At 32.4% G+C, this 17310-nt stretch overlaps 1 protein-coding gene across 1 annotated transcript; it reads left to right on the forward strand.

Moving 5' to 3' along the window:
• The first annotated feature begins 1948 nt into the window (after positions 1–1948).
• On the forward strand, positions 1949–16971 carry LOC132713391 (eukaryotic elongation factor 2 kinase-like). The gene is made up of 6 exons (XM_060695966.1): positions 1949–1979; positions 9770–9895; positions 10299–10493; positions 10857–10981; positions 11219–11400; positions 11580–16971. Exons 2-6 carry the CDS (start codon positions 9800–9802, stop codon positions 11693–11695), a joined length of 714 nt encoding a protein of 237 aa, XP_060551949.1. The 5' UTR covers positions 1949–1979; positions 9770–9799; the 3' UTR covers positions 11696–16971.
• The last annotated feature ends 339 nt before the right edge of the window (positions 16972–17310 follow it).

The raw sequence follows: 17310 nt of genomic DNA on the forward strand, positions 1-17310 counted from the left end.
GTATTGATTTTAATGGAAAAAAATTCATGGGAGAGTAGTATAAATTCCTGTTAGATGATCAAATTTTAAAGTTGTTTGGGATAACAATGAAAGAATTTTTTAGATTATCAAGGGTTTTTGCACATTTAAAAGTTTAAGGGATTTTGCTTTTTGTATATATAAGGATAATATCTACTGAAAGATAAACTGTATGTTAGTGTTGGGATTTTTAATTTCCGTTTCTAAGGGCGGAAAAGAAATTTCCCGGGGGGAAAAATTCTTTTGTTTAACAGACGGGGATGAAACGAATGACCTGATTTCCCCGATAAATTTAATATGAATTATAAATTTTAAAAATTTTTGAAAACCAAAAGTCTAGGGGAAATATATGTTTAAATTTTTATTTTAAAATTTCTTGGGGGGGAAAAAAAAAATGTTTTTAAAATTTAAAATTATGGAAAATTTAAATTGTTTTACACAGACATGTGTTTCCAATGTTGATCATCCTATTTGGAACGTGATGTTCAGATTTCAGAAAGTTATATCTGGTTTTTCTCAAATTTTATAATTTTTTGTGTGAAAACAGATAAATTTTTCAAAAATAAAACTAAAATTCACGTGTTTAATTTTTTTTTTTAAATTTCATTTTTAGGTGTGTTTTAAAAATTTAAAATGGGGTGGAGTGCAGGTGCTGTTTTAAATTTAGTGTTCACATTTTCATGAATTACATTTCTTTTTAGTTTTAAAAACACTTGGGAATTTTTTTTTTTTTATAAGTTTTTGGGAATAGGGTCCCTTAAAACTGGGGAAAAAATGTAGGGCTTTTTTTATTTCAAAAAATTGGTTATTTAATAACAAACGGGGTAAAAACCTAAGGCCTTGGGGGGGGATTAAAAAATTTAAACCTGGGGGGTTAAAAATGTTTTTAATAACTTTTTTCCCCGCCAAAATTTACCCAAATTTGAAAAAAAAGTCAATTTGGGAAAAAAATTTTTGGTCTATATCTGAAAGTAATTTTGAATTCAAAATTTTTTACTTTTTTTTAGTTATTTAGTTATACTTAAAAAAAAAAACAAGTTAAATTTAAATACAGATATATTTTGAAATCAATTTTCAAAACTCTGTTTAAAATTTTGAAATTCACCAAGGGGAAAAATTTCAAATAAAAGATGAGCATGCCCTTTTTGGGGGTGGGAAACCAAAATTAAAAGTAGTTTTTGCCCCTTGAACTTTTGTTTTAAACGCGCTTTAGCTTTTACCTAGGTTGGCCTATTTCTTTTATGTTTCAAGAAGTAATTTTAGGGGGAAACAATTTTTGTTATAATTTAACCCGGGGGAAGGAAAACAAGAACTTTATTTTTGAATTTAATTTAATAATTAGTATTTTAAATGAAAAGGAAATTGGGTTTTTTGAAGGAATCATTTACTGAAGGTTTTTAAAACAAAAAAGGGCTTTTTAGGGGAATTTTAAAAAAAATTATTTTAAAACCCTCCAATTTTTCCCCATTGAACATAGAAAAAAAAGGAAATGTGGTTAAATTAAAGCAAAAAACAGATGTTTTACAGTTTTACGTTCCTATAATTTTGGGGGCATGGGTAAATTTTTTATATTTACGGAGAACCAAAAAATGGGCGGGGCCTGAAAATAAAAACCCAAAACAAATCAATGCGGGGGAAAATTTGGGTTTATTCAAAAACGGCAATTTATTTTTTTTTATTTCGTGTTAGAATGAAATTAAAAAATTCCAAAAAAGTGGTTTTTATCTCTTGGGTAACATATTGTTTGTCGTTTGGGTGCGCATTTATTTTTATCACTCGGGCTTTCGCCTCCGATTAAAATTCCCCGCAAACCGGGCTCCAAAAAGTGATGTTATTGAGCGATAAAATCACTGTTTGGGATATATTATTTCTTAATTATTTCCAACTTACTATAGTCAGTTTATTAAAAGTTACGTTGATGACAAATTACTTTATTCCAGCGGAATCGTACATTATCGGAGGTATTATATTAGCCGCTTCTAACCCAGGTTACTGAGTGCTTTACCCTCAACATAACTTGCAATTTCTTGTTGCTTTACAATGATTTATTGTATTTCTTATACTAATTCCTTGTTAATGTATATTGTTTGAGCATTTGAATATACATTTGAGAAAGTACAGATTTATAGAGGTATAATTTGGTAGTGATACAGTTTTGGCTCTAATTTCTATTTTCTTTGCCTTACTTGTGATCAAATATGGCCGCTAAGTTAATAGTTTAATGGAGAGAAAAATCTGCGCTATTCTAAATGAATCTCTTCAAAAATATTAATACATTGCTTAAAAGTAAACTTTAAGAGAGCTACAGAAAACAGATACATGTATTTGTATATATCATAGATTATATTCTTGTTTATGATAGGAAAAGATCAAGTAGTTTGTTAGATTTTTAGCTTACCCAAGCTCAAAGTGCTCAGTGGTGAGCTTATATGGTGGCATGATGCCCATTACTTATTTTTATTTGAAAACTCCTTTATACAGTGAGTATTTTCTCCCAAAAAACTGGTCAAGTTGAACTTAACTTTACAGCAATGATCCTTTGATGGTATTCTATAAAGTTTTATGAATGGTTATGAGTGATGCATAAAAAAAAAATGAAAATGAAATCCAGAAAATAATTCTAGTCAGATTCTACACCCATTGATTACTAATAGAAATTTTATAATATATTAATTACGTAACTGGGGTCATAAGTGATCCCACCTTGATGTCTGTTATTTAAGCAAGACTTACAAGTTAAACATATTGATGCATTCCTGTGCAAGAGCTCTTATATTTGGCTAGGAAGTTTCTAGTTGGCCGATACAAAAGATGTAAAAATAAAATCCCTTGGTTCAGAATGCCCATAGGGCCACCTGTTTGATGTATAGTAAAAACTGCTTGATTGAGCTTTGAGATATGGCGTGTTACATTGTGTAGTAGACCTTTGCGAAATCTATATAACTTTATGCACCAAGCTGCATGTTAAGTTTGTGAAATAGCAAGTTAGCCTGAGAATTTTGCCAACATTGTTACCAGCTACAATATGGTCATATCATTTGCTCAAGCTGATAGATATTATATATACAAATTCCATTTTTTCCAATGATGAAAACAAACCACCTTATACAGTCACTATACAGAGATAAAAGGAATGCTTTATTATTCTTTTTATAAGCAGCCCCCTTTACCATACCATGGCAACAAGTATAGTTGTCAGGTAGTTCCCCTGATATGTATCTGTACAACTGAAGATATGTTATTTTACATATTGCAGATACTTTTATATAAGTCAGTATTCACTTTAGATGATCAAAATGAGGAAGACACCTATTTTAATGTGCTATGAGATATATCTTAAGTTCCCATCTATTTAGCTTAGCTGGACATAATAACATGGATTAAATGGGCTCTGATATGGCAGCAGTTTTATTTCTGTAATTTGGTAAAACAGTGAATTTTCACTAGAATTGTGAATCCCATGCTGAAAATTGTGAAGGACTGTTGATTATAAATGGGCTTGTTCTTCATTTCCACTTACAATGTATATAAGGATTTTTCTAGTCTCAAAATTGTGAAGGACCATTGTTGATTGTGAATGGACCTGTTATTTGGTATCAGTTACCATGATGTAAAAAAAATCACTAATTTTAACATTTTTCATAATCAAAGAACTTAGATGCTTTATATAAACAGTTATAAGAAACTTTGTTTAAATAAATAAAGTAGAACATATTTATAATTGCTTAATTAGATTATATATCATTGTATTTCATTAGTTTAAATGATATATACACCTGTATATTGATTATTTCACATTTAGACACTCTGACTATTGTAGTAGAAATTTCTTCTTGTAAAGGTGGTCAACCTGATCAGATCAACTTTTAAATGTCTCCAGACTTAAGTAACTTTTATGTTTTAAATCTCAGGTGTTGAATGAAACTGCTATTTTGATAATTAATTTTTTTAAAAATTGCATCATCAAAATGAATTTGTAATTTCCTCCTACATATTACCTCCTTGCACAATCAAGATAAATAACAAACATTTAAAGGGAGACACAGGCAAAATTTTCATTTCTTAGTTTTGATTTTTTAGCTCGACTATACGAAGTATATGGAGAGCTGTCCTACTCGCCCCGGCGTCGGCGTCGGCGTCGGCGTCCGCGTCCGCGTCCAGATTTTAGATTAAAGTTTTGGTGCAGTAAAATATTTTTCACTATAACTTTGTCATTTCTTAAGGTATCAACTTCAAACTTCAAATATATGTTCCTTATCATCAACCACATCTTATGTGACAAGGTTCATAACTCTAGCACCAATATTTTCAGATTTATCTCCCCTTGAACTTAGAATTTTCATTAAAAAATACTATTTTTTACTGTTACTTCTTTATTTCTTAAGGGATCAACCTCATACTTCAAATATATGTACCTTATCATCATCCCCATCTTATGTGACAAGGTTCATAACTCTAGCACCAATATTTTCAGATTTATCTCCCCTTGAACTTAGAATTTTCCTTAAAAAATACTTTTTTTTACTGTTTCTTCTTTATTTCTTAAGGGATCAACCTCATACTTCAAATATATGTACCTTATCATCATCCCCATCTTATGCGACAAGGTTCATAACTTTAACACCAATATTTTCAGATTTATCTCCCCTTGAACTTAGAATTTTCTTTAAAAAATATTATTTTTTACTGGAACTTATTTTTTTCTAAAGGGATCACTTTCATACTTCAAATAAATGTACCTTATCATCATCCATATCTTATGTGACAAGGTTCATAACTCTAGCACCAATATTGCAAGAATTATCTCCCCATCAACTTAGATTTTTTTTAATAGAAAAATGTTATTTTTTACTATAACTTTTTTAGTTTTAAAGGTATCTACCCCAAACTTCAAATACTTATTCCTTATAATCAATTATATTTTATGTGACAATGTTCATAACTCTTGAAGTAATTTTAACAGATTTATCTCTCTTTGAACTTAGGATTTTCTTTAAGAAATATTATAACTTTGTTACTTTTTAAGGTATCTACTTCAAACTTCAAATATATACTTCTTATCATTACATACATGTTGTGTGACAAGGTTCATAACTCTAGCGTGACTATTTCTAGAATTATTTCCCTTGATCTTGGAATTTATTTTAACAAATGTTATTTTTTTACTATAGTTTTATGCATAATTATACTAATTGATTTTTCTTTCATAGTTTTGTCCTCCTTACTGCGTCCAGTATTTTATTAGTCGAGCTTGGCTGTCTCCTGTGACAGCTCTTGTTTCATTCCTAATTCTGTAAATGCCATCAAAATGAATATATTAGACAGTCAAAGGAACAAAACTTTTCTCCATATAAAGAGTAAAATGGTGGTTTCCTAACCTGACCCGCGTGGGTCAGGTTAGAGCGCTAGGATTTTACAATAGTTGTCACAGTGAAATCTGGAAACGTTAAAGTACATGTCAAATGAATGATTTTGACTTGTTTCAATCATACAATATCCACAGTATATGTTAAAGTAACTTCAAGGATTTGTTCAAGTCACCTGAGTTGTTTTAAAACTATTCGGTGATTATGCCCCCTTTTGAAAAAAAGGGGGTATATTGCTTTGCACTTGTCGGTCCGTCGGTCCGTCGGTCCGTCGGTCCGTAGACCAAATGGTTTCCGATTGATAACTAAAGAACCCTTAGGCCTAGGAACTTCAAACTTGGTATGGTGATTGGTCATGACAAGTAGATGACCCCTATTGATTTTGGGGTCAAGGGGTCAAAGGTCAAGGTCACATTGACCTTGTAAGCAAAAACGGTTTCCGATCAATAACTAAAGAACCTTAAGGCCTAGGAACTTCAAACTTGGTATGGTGATTTGTCATGATCAGTAGATGACCCCTATTGATTTTTGGGTCAAGGGGTCAAAGGTCAAGGTCACATTGACCTTGTAAGCAAAAACGGTTTCCGATCAATAACTAAAGAACCTTAAGGCCTAGGAACTTCAAACTTGGTATGGTGATTTGTCATGATCAGTAGATGACCCCTATTGATTTTGGGTCAAGGGGTCAAAGGTCAAGGTCACATTGACCTTGTAAGCAAAAACGGTTTCCGATCAATAACTAAAGAACCTTAAGGCCTAGGAACTTCAAACTTGGTATGGTGATTTGTCATGATCAGTAGATGACCCCTATTGATTTTGGGGTCAAGGGGTCAAAGGTCAAGGTCACATTGACCTTGGAAGCAAAAACGGTTTCCGATCAATAACTAAAGAACCTTAAGGCCTAGGAACTTCAAACTTGGTATGGTGATTTGTCATGATCAGTAGATGACCCCTATTGATTTTGGGGTCAAGGGGTCAAAGGTCAAGGTCACATTGACCTTGTAAGCAAAAACGGTTTCCGATCAATAACTAAAGAACCTTAAGGCCTAGGAACTTCAAACTTGGTATGGTGATTTGTCATGATCAGTAGATGACCCCTATTGATTTTGGGGTCAAGGGTCAAAGGTCAAGGTCACATTGATCTTGGAAGCAAAAACGGTTTCCGATCAATAACTAAAGAACCCTTAGGCCTAGGAACTTCAAACTTGGTATGGTGATTGGTCATGATCAGTTGATGACCCCTAACGATTTTGGGGTCAAGGGGTCAAAGGTCAAGGTCACATTGACCTCTTGGGTAAAAACGGTTTCCGATCAATAACAAAAGAACCCTTAGGCCTAGGAACTTCAAACTTGGTATGGTGATTGGTTATGACCAGCAGATGACCCCTATTGATTTTGGGGTTAAGTGGTCAAAGGTCAAGGTCACATTGACCTTGTAGGTAAAAACAGTTTCCGATCAATAACGAAAGAACCCTTAGGCCTAGGGACTTCAAACTTGATATGGTGATTGGTCATGATCAGTAGATGACCCCTATTGATTTTGGAGTTAAGGGGTTAAAGGTCAAGGTCACATTGACCTTGTACGTAAAAATGGTTTCCGATCAATAACGAAAGAACCCTTAGGCCTAGGGACTACAAACTTGATATGGTGATTGGTCATGATCAGTAGATGACCCCTATTGATTTTGGGGTCAAGGGGTCAAAGGTCAAGGTCACATTGACCTCTTAGGTAAAAACAGTTTCGGATCAATAACTAAAGAACCCTTAGGCCTAGGAACTTCAAACTTGGTATGGTGATTGGTCATGATCAGTAGATGACCCCTATTGATTTTGGGGTCAAGGGGTCAAAGGTCAAGGTCACATTGACCTCTTAGGTAAAAGCAGTTTCCGATCAATAACTAAAGAACCCTTAGGCCTAGGAACTTCAAACTTGGTATGGTGATTGGTCATGACCAGCAGATGACCCCTACTGATTTTGGGGTTAAGGGGTCAAAGGGAAAGGTCACATTGACCTTGTAGGTAAAAATGCTTTCCGATCAATAACTTAAGAACCCTTAGGCCTAGGAACTTCAAACTTGGTATGGTGATTGGTCATGACCAGCAGATGACCTATTGTTTTTAGGGTCAAGGGGTCAAAGGTCATGTAACATTGACTTTGTAGGTTAAAACGGTTTCTGATCAATTAACTAAAAACGCTTAGGCCTAGGAACTTCAAACTTTGTATGATGATTGGTGGTGACCAGCAGATGACCCCTATTGAGTTTTGGGTCAAGGGTCAAAGTCAAGGTCACATCGACCTTGTAAGTAAAAACGGTTTCTGATCAATAACTTAAGAACGCTTAGGCCTAGGAACTTCAAACTTGGTATGGTGATTTTTCATGACCAGCAGATTACCCCTTTCGATTTTGGGATCAAGGGGTCAAAGGTCAAGGTCCCATTGACCTTGTAAGTAAAAACGGTTTCTGATCAATAACTAAAGAACACTTGGGCCTAGGAACTTCAAACTTGGCATAATGATTGGTCATGATCAGCAGATGACCCCTATTGATTTTGGGGTCAAAGGTCAAGGTCACATTGACCTTGTATGTTAAAACGGTTTCGGATCAATAATAAAACAACCCTTAGGCCTAGGAACTTCAAACTTGGCATGGTGATTAGTCATGACCAGCAGATGACCCCTATTGAGTTTTGGGTCAAGGGGTCAAAGGTCAAGGTCATGACCAGTAGATACTTGATAACCCTTATTAATTGTTTGATCACTGGGTCAGAAGTCATGCATAATTACCTTATCACATGAATAATTGGCTGCTGATAGGGGGCATACATGTTTTACAAACATATCTTGTTCTATTGGTGTCTAAATTTTGTTCAACATATATAGATATATTTATGTTTCAAATCCAAAATATAAAGAATTTAAAGAGAAATTCATGCTGAAACTTTTAGAAATGTCATTTTAGCGCGAGTTGAGTGCAAAATATCATTTTAATATTCTTGTCATTATTTTGCCTGAATATCCCTTTAAATCTGTTAAAAAATGATGGTTGATATTTGCCTTAAAGTATGCCTGTGCAATTCAAAATTTCGTTTAAACTGTTGTTATTGACCGAAATTCCGTGTGAGCTATAAGTACTGTAAAACACTTATTATTCGCGAGAAATTTATTTTCGCTAATATTCGCGAGTTTTCTGTGACGCGAATTCATATTTCTCGCGAATAATTCACTTTGTCTTTACACTTGTCCGAAAATGAATACTATCCAAAAATGCGTACACATGGATATATAATTATGTTCGGGAAAGTATCAAAACCAGTTCTAGTTACACCATGTAGCTATTTAAGTGTTTCAGAATAACTGTTTTGGTATTTGGAACAAATGCTTAAGCACCTGCGAGTTCTTTGTAACATTTCTATTTGTTGTATCCTATTGTATTAAACTACAGTTTAAGCCAGAGGGTAAACATAATTGTTTACTACAGGGTAGGCAAATTACAGTACCGTTTAATTGATTTTCGTCTGCTTGCCTTTGAATGGCCAATCAGTGAAACTTTAACACTCTGCATTACTAATAACAATGCTAGAGGTACAGAGTATAATAAAATAAAACAATTTATCACACACCCGTGCCGATTTTGCGACTCCGTAAATATGGTATTGCACGGCCGTGCATATATTTTGACGTGACGTCATTAGCGTTATACAAACATAGTGTAAAGACGCGCTGAATGTTAGCGTTATACAAAGGCGCGTCAATGAAAATGACTCTTATTTCACTTTAAACGGTCTTTATTTTGGGTATGTGATAAATAGAATATCAAATTCGTGTAAGTTCATTACTTAATTTATTGCACTCGTTGAATAAAATAATATTATGCTCGCCAGAGGCTCGCATAATATAATTTTATTCAACTCGTGCAATAAATTCAGTATTGAACTTACACTCATTCAATATCCTCTATAAATGACAAACACAGTGAACACATTTCATATAATTATCAAACTTCATTGACATATTTTTAGACAGACGGTTTCACTTAATAAGAAAATTAGCAAGCTATCAGAAAATTCGATACGGATATATTTGCATTCGTCGCACGATAAAAGATGCAATGTTAGTGAACGGACAGGGCAGCAAAATATCCAAATGACATCGGGTTTCCAGTTTCACATTTTTCGGGAAGTCGCGAATTCATGTTGACGCGAAATAATTATTTTGGACATTTTGCCTCAAATTCGCGAAATAAGGTTCTCGCGAAAAATAAGTGTTTTACAGTATATAATTAAACTATTCACTGCCTCATACTTTAATACAAAGGTGGAGGATAAGATATATTTGAAACAGCTAGAGGCCATATATGTTAAATATATTGATGTTATATTTTCAGGAAGAAGATATCCGCAACTTCCAGTTACAAATGCAGCAGATGCATAGACCTTCCTGTGTCGCTCTAGAAAAAGATCTCAGAAAAATGAATTTCAATGTCAAATTTAATGATTCAGCTCTTGGCAAAGTAAGTTTATTTTCTACTTTATGAAGCAGGCAGCTTTTCATTTAGAGAAAAGTATGCCTTAGTTATTAAACTAATAAACTAATGCTTTTGATTGAATGAATCATAAAAAATAGTTCTCAAATAAACCATTTAACCTGCTGAATTTCTTAAATGGACTCATCCAACTTTAATTTTTCGAACTGTCAATTATCAATTTTAGGGATGTTAAGGTTAAAATTTAAAGTTTGTCAGCTAACTGTATAGGGCAATGTCAGGCTGCATGGATGAATAGGCTGGCAAGGCTCTATACTGGTGGCGAAGGCTAATACTTTTGATTCCAGCACTGTTTTTGTGTGCAAGAACTGGTATATTTAATCTATCAATTAAATGATAAAATATACAGAGATAAATTGTGTAAAACTAGGTACACCATGAGCTAGCCAAGTATCATGAGATAGGTCGGTTCTGTGATAAGAAAGAAGAGGATATAGATTGGGAGTCGGCACTCTTCCACGAAGTACATGCAGCAGAGCTAGGAGAGCTGGAAGCCATATTGACATTAGCTAAACTCTATCTTGGCATGGAACATGATGTCCTCATGAATTGTCAAGTACATGGGGTATGTTTTACTTGACAATACCTTCAAATATCTGTGAAAGATATTTCAATGTTAACATTTAAACATAAAAAACATCATGAGTCTTTAAATATGCATTAAACTTTTGCAATATGTTAATTAATCATATAAATTTTCAAAAACAAAAGATGTCTCTTTTGTCTGAAAATAAGATACATATGGTGTGGTGCATGCAATTTGTTCAAAGTATATCTGTATGAATTATTTCATATTATTTAAATGATTTTTAGGGTGTATTGAAGTAATTTCTATGTTTTGTTAAACAAATTTGGTTATTTTGTTTTCTGATGTAAGGACAAATTTGTTATATTGTTATTTGAATTTTTTGTCTGTGCTATATTACAGGATCCAGAAGAGAATCTTGATATAGGTATAGACTACATGGTGCAAGCAGCAGATGCCGGAGATAGAGGGGCTATGATCTATGTTGCTAAGGCATTTGAGACAGGAGATGGACTTGGCAAAAAGAGGTATTCTTTCACATTAATGTATGATCTTTTTACAATAATCTATTGTATCTAATTACAATAATTGATTATTAATGAGTTTCTACCAGTCCTGCACTTAAATATGGTTAACAAAATGCATGGTTGAATGATAGCTTTTGAACAATGATAGTGTGACTCCTGGATGAGGAAAACTGCAGACTTTAGGTCATTGTTTATATATGATGTTAGACAGTACAGGTGTAATATTTATATGTTTAGAGAGCAGTCATGGGAAGATGCTATATACTGGTATGACGAGGCGTTAAACTCTGTCAACGAGCAGGATGAAGGCGGAGAGTATGACAGTACTATGTATGATCCTCCCTATACCCTGATGGCCAGTATGGCGGACATGTATATGAAAGGAGGACATGGCCTTGAAAAAATGCCAGAGAGAGCAGGTATGTTTAATATAATAGTTCAGTGTGAAGGTATGCTAGAAATATTATTGTAGTTTTTAAACATTTACATATCTAAAACCAATTGAATATATCAGTTTCTTGTTGGGTTTATAACATGATATATCATGAGATGATATTTGTGCTCTATGTTTGAAAAATTATTCAACTATATATTACAGCGGAGTTGTATAATCAGGCAGCAGAAGGTGCTATGGCAGCTATGAAGGGGAGATTGGCCAACAAGTATTATGCCTTGGCCGAGGAGGCTGCTGCTGAGATAGAAGAGGAGGAGTAATTGTACCTCTAGATCTGATAACCTACACCTACAATATGTGACATACAGCAGTAGTGATAACCTATACTACAACTACACAATCTGACATACAGCTGTAGACACGGACAGTAGTGATATTATACAAACTTTGATCAACATTGTATTAGAGACAAATTGTGGACTAGCCTTTGGGATTTAAATTTTTCTTGTGATTCTATGTCTTGACCTGTTTTAAAAGTTTGGGAGATTTTTCCTTAGTTTAATTAATTGGGTCTGTTAGGCAACAGAAACAATATGTTGAATATGTTGAAACAATTTGTATGCTGGATAAGACTTGTGTTGTAAAGGTATAGTAGATTTTTCAATATAGGATTATTTGAAGGTGTTTATTTATTGAGCATTTTGAATTCCTTTGTTGTAGTTTGCTATTTCAGAGAGAATTGAGCTTATATTCTATGGTGTTTTGTACAAGCTGTTGATATACATACATACAGGGATTCATAAGAGAACACACTGTTTGTACCTCTCCAAAATTGTTATGTGATCAAACATTATGACCATTACTAAAACCTTCCATATCTAAAACTTATTCTATCTGCTGATACTTGCTGTTGAAGATAAAGGCACTAACATGTTGTTGTTGTTGTAAGGTGACATATATTAAGCTTTGCCCTTTTCACAATTATCTGAGAAGATGTGGACTAACATGTTATACTTTGTTAGGGTAACCTTTCTATATAGATAGGTCATTTGATGATTCAGAGCTAAAAATAGCTCGATATAAATTTCTGAATTATTCAGATTTGTTCAATATAAAATTGTGATTCAATTTATTATGTGATAGGGCATTTACAGTATTTTTGTACTTCTGTAGTTTATAGAATACTCGCAAGGGTCTTTCTGTATGTATAATTGTTTAAATGTGAATGAAATTTTGTAAAGATTATTTCATAAATACATACTTTCATGTTTTTTTTTTATGTTTTGATAGTTTTGATTTAATAGTTCCTAAATGTTGTGGTGCAGTTCATTACGTATATATGGTGCATAGATTTTGGGTTAATAATTGTCAGGAATTGATCGTTTGTTTTGTAACTTTTAAAGCTTTAAATTTGTTAATCAGTAAAGTCAATAAGCTAACTTTTCTAGTCAGTGAAACATAGAGACAATACTTTCTTAGATTTATGAGAATATTTACATTTATTGGTATGTTTTAATACTGAAAATCTTATGATAGTACATGCATTAGGTCAAATACTAAACTTAAAATCATAGAGATGTATTTGAATTTTTGCTTTTTTAAAGATAATGATGAATTACATTTTAAGTAATTTTCATATATCTAAAGTTATTGTTATGAAAGTTTGATTAACTATTTTGGGGATTTTGCACCTATAATAGAGAAAAACATGTCATAAAACTGAAGTAACAATTTTAAAAAATAAGGGGAAATATATCACTTACTTGTACATATTTCTTGTTTTTTCATTTTCATTTATTCATGTAACCTTTTTTTGTCATTAGGTATCATTTCTTATGTTAAATGTTGTTGATGAGTTTGTGTTAATGAAGAATGGGTCTTAAAATTAACGATTTTGTCAGGGATTTTGTGATATTTTTATACGAGTATGAATGAAATTTAGGATAGTATTTTGTATACATGTTATAAATGTGTAGTATACACATGTGTCAACTCAATCATTACATCTGTTCGGGTTTTTTGGTGTCCTTTTATTAGTTTAATTATGTAAGTGAGACCTTTTCTTTTGTCATATAAATGTTAATTTTCATAAATGATCTCTAATTGTCACCATTTTATCATAATTGTTCATACTATAAGTATGGTGAGCAGCACTTCAATGTCATGTTTTGAAAAATCCTATGTAACTTATTAAAGAATGTTTAAAAAAAATGTTTTTTTAATCCAGAGTATCAGTATTTCGCTAGTCAGTAGCTGATCTTAATTGTTTCAGTAGACAACATGAAAATTGACACCATAAAAAAGTATTTCCAGGTTTGTCAAAATCTGTCTTAAATACAGTAAATAATGTATGTGATATTCTTGTATAATTGATTAAAACTGCAGATATATGAGCCGTGTCACGACAAAACCAACATAATGGGTTTGCGACCAGCATGGATCCAGACCAGCCTGCGCATCCACGCAGTCTGATCAGGATCCATGCTGTTCGCTATCAGTTTCTCTACTTGTAATAGAGTTGGTAAGCGAACAGCATAGATCCTGATCAGACTGCGCGGATGCGCAGGCTGGTCTGGATCCATGCTGGTCGCAAACCCATTATGTTGGTTTTGTCATGGCGCGGCTCATATGTGTACAGTTGACACATGACAGGAAGATCCTTGCCTGACTAAAATGGTAATAGATTATGTTCCAATGATCAACATTGCCACTGAACATCCAGTTGGCGTGAGATGTAAATGTCTGAAACTATGTTGATGTCTTGGTGCCATATTAATAAAATGCTGATATATGTAGATTGCGCCAAGTCCTTGATGTACATGGTAATTTATTATCAATAACATTTTGATGTTCATAGTGCTTCATTGGTGATGTATATATTACTTTCATACTATTTAACATGGCTATTATCATATCATTTAAAGGCACATTATGCCTCAGAATTTTTTAAAAATTCTTTAGAAATGTCAAACATCTGTTTAATTATGTTTAAATAATGAATTAAGTGCCTGTTAAATGTTTTACAACTGAAAAAAGCGCTGAGCATGAGTTATGTATCTTAAAGGTAGCAAAATGTAAACAAAATGGTATTTTGTTTGAAAGGCAAAATATTATAAAAACCAATTGCCAACAGAACTAAATATGCAAAAGATAGTTCATGTATATAGCAAATGAATATGTTTTTGGAAACTGTAACAAGATCCCAAACATTTTTGAGAAATAAAAATGCTTGCATTTCTGAGTCATACTGGACCTTTAATATTTTTGTAGTGATTTTAAAGGGAGAGTTATAATATGTGCTTGTGTGCATTAATACATTGGAAATAAATGTTAAGTGAATCATGATGATGATTGTGGTGGTGATGATGATGACCAGTAAATAACCAGTTCTGTCTGTAGTCATGACAAAACTATACTTTTCCTACTAAATATATGGTATGATAAATATTAAACAAAATCATGTAATAAAGAAGCCATATGAAATGGGTGATATATATCAGAAATGATATCTTTGGTGCAAACAGTGTGTATTAAATACATTCTACACTAATCAAATTTAGTATGCCAATATATATTTTAATTTACGTGATTTGATTTCATACTGCTTATGTTTAACATTTAGTATTACCTAACCTATAATCTTTATCAACATTAATGTCCCGTATTACAAAACCACCCTTTAGATAAATATTGTTCAGTTATCTTTGAAAATAGTTACGTATTGCTTATTGTTTGCTGAATAGTTGTGAAATTGTGGGACACTTTGGAAAGGTCTTTGGTGACTTAGACATTTAATTTGTTCTCTGAGACAAATTTTGGTTTTCAGCAATTTGATTTCTATGTATTTAGGAAAAAAAATGCAATTTTTTATCATGTTTTATAACTAATAATACTCTAAATGTATTCCCTGTGAATTATGTGTTTCCCTAGTATATAAGTATACTGCTGTATATATTGCATTTGATTTATGTTGATACCTCTAGATTGTACAGTGAAATGTTGGTGCCAATATTAGGGTTGCTAAGCATGGCTAACTAAAATGTCAGAGTGATTTCCGAAAGAAAGAAAAACAACACCAAGTATCCATCACTATGAGAATGGCAACATTCTTGTTTTAAAGTCACTTTGTTCTGACTTACATTTTACAATATTTGAATGCTGAACTAGAATTTTTATCTCATATTTATTATGCAACTTTTATTTTGTCAGCTGTTATAAAAGTCCTCTTGTATTATTTTACAATAGCACCTTATGCAAGGATTTTATTTAGTAACTTTGCTGCTGACATGTTTATAGCAAACCATGGTTATATATTATATTGCCAGTATATATAGCAAACCATGGTTATATATTATATTGCCAGTATATATTTGGAAAGCTTCTGTATCATTCCATATTTGGGTTATATTGCTCAGCTTACATTAGGTAGCATGTTTTGTTTGTCATATACCAAGTACTGGCCAGAATTTTCTTGTATTGGGAATTAATTTTTGTTAAAAATAATTAGTTTGCTTATATTGTGCAAGTATTTGACCCTGTGAAAACCATGATGTATACAGGTTAACACCGGTATCTAGTTGTAAACATTATATACTTGATTTTAACAACAAGGTTAATTTTTGATTTAAGTTATTCATTATGTTTAAGTGAAAATTCAGAAAAATAATGAAAATTAAAATGTTCATGCTTTATTTGTGTGTATACATTTACACATCGTCTAAAAATGCAACCCATGAAAAAATGATTTTGAAAAATGAACATGTGACTGGAGATTTATACTGTACAATAGCTTTGTAAATATGCATTTGTACTTTTTCATTACTAAATGTTGGGTTTTTGTTTTATCAAACTTTTTACATCATTTGAAATATTGTCCATGTCAAGTTTTACATTGTTAATCACTTTGGTGATTTTAATTTGCTTTTGAGGTTAGAATCCTAGCTACATATATATAAATATTGGTGTTTTACATTTGTATTGTCAATACTTTAATCAAGTATTTATGGACATTTGTATAACATTATAGTTGTCTCTAAAGTTTATATAGACTTCAAGACGCTGTTTTTACATAACCATCAAAGATGTCAGTTTCCATATGTTAATGTAAGACATGTTTCTCAGTAATCTGTTCTGGTTATACTATTGGTATACATGGTGAGGTGTGATACATCTCTTTAAACCTGTAATATAACAGTAATTGCCTAGAGGATTTACTACACTGGTGTATCTGTAAGGTTATATACCTTGTTACAGGGATTCTATATAACCAATAGCAATAGAGAATTGGATCATTACTTGACATAGATGTGTTTTATCATATTATGAATGGTACTTCACATGTTCAGAGAAATAGAGGAAGTTGTGTGAAGTTGGGGATTTAAAGCATGAACTGTAATTACATGTGGGTGTTATATGTCCTTATGTTCCAAATGAAAACTGACATGTTTATTTGGTTATAAGTGAAATGGTAGACTGAAGTCTAGATTTTGAATCTACTTATCCCCTAGATGGTTCAGTAGAATCTTGGAATATGCATAATTTTGTTATCTTGTCATTTTGGACTTCTTGAATAAAGATTTTGTCTGAATACAGAAAATGTGTTTCTTGTTAATGTTTTCCTATTTTTATATTCGATGCAGATTATGAAGTAGATATACTAGATATGATAGAAGATGGAATTCAGGTCTTACCAATTACATGTATCTGTAAATATAGCATTCCTTACTGGACTGTTATGTCTAAAGCTGGACAAAACATTGTTTGGATATCACTTTTGTCAAGGCAATATGCCATTAAACTTTAGTTTAACACATTGCCAAGGCAATATTCCATTATACTTTAGTTTAACATATGCAGACTATTTTGACGCATGCCTATTAATGTTCAAACTTTACCTCTTAATTCAAAATTGTCGTCGCCAGTTATGTGGTGTAAG

This window comes from Ruditapes philippinarum, unplaced genomic scaffold (assembly GCF_026571515.1).
Source record: "Ruditapes philippinarum isolate M1 unplaced genomic scaffold, ASM2657151v2 ctg1649_1_1_1_1, whole genome shotgun sequence".
In the NCBI taxonomy this organism is placed as follows: domain Eukaryota; kingdom Metazoa; phylum Mollusca; class Bivalvia; order Venerida; family Veneridae; genus Ruditapes; species Ruditapes philippinarum.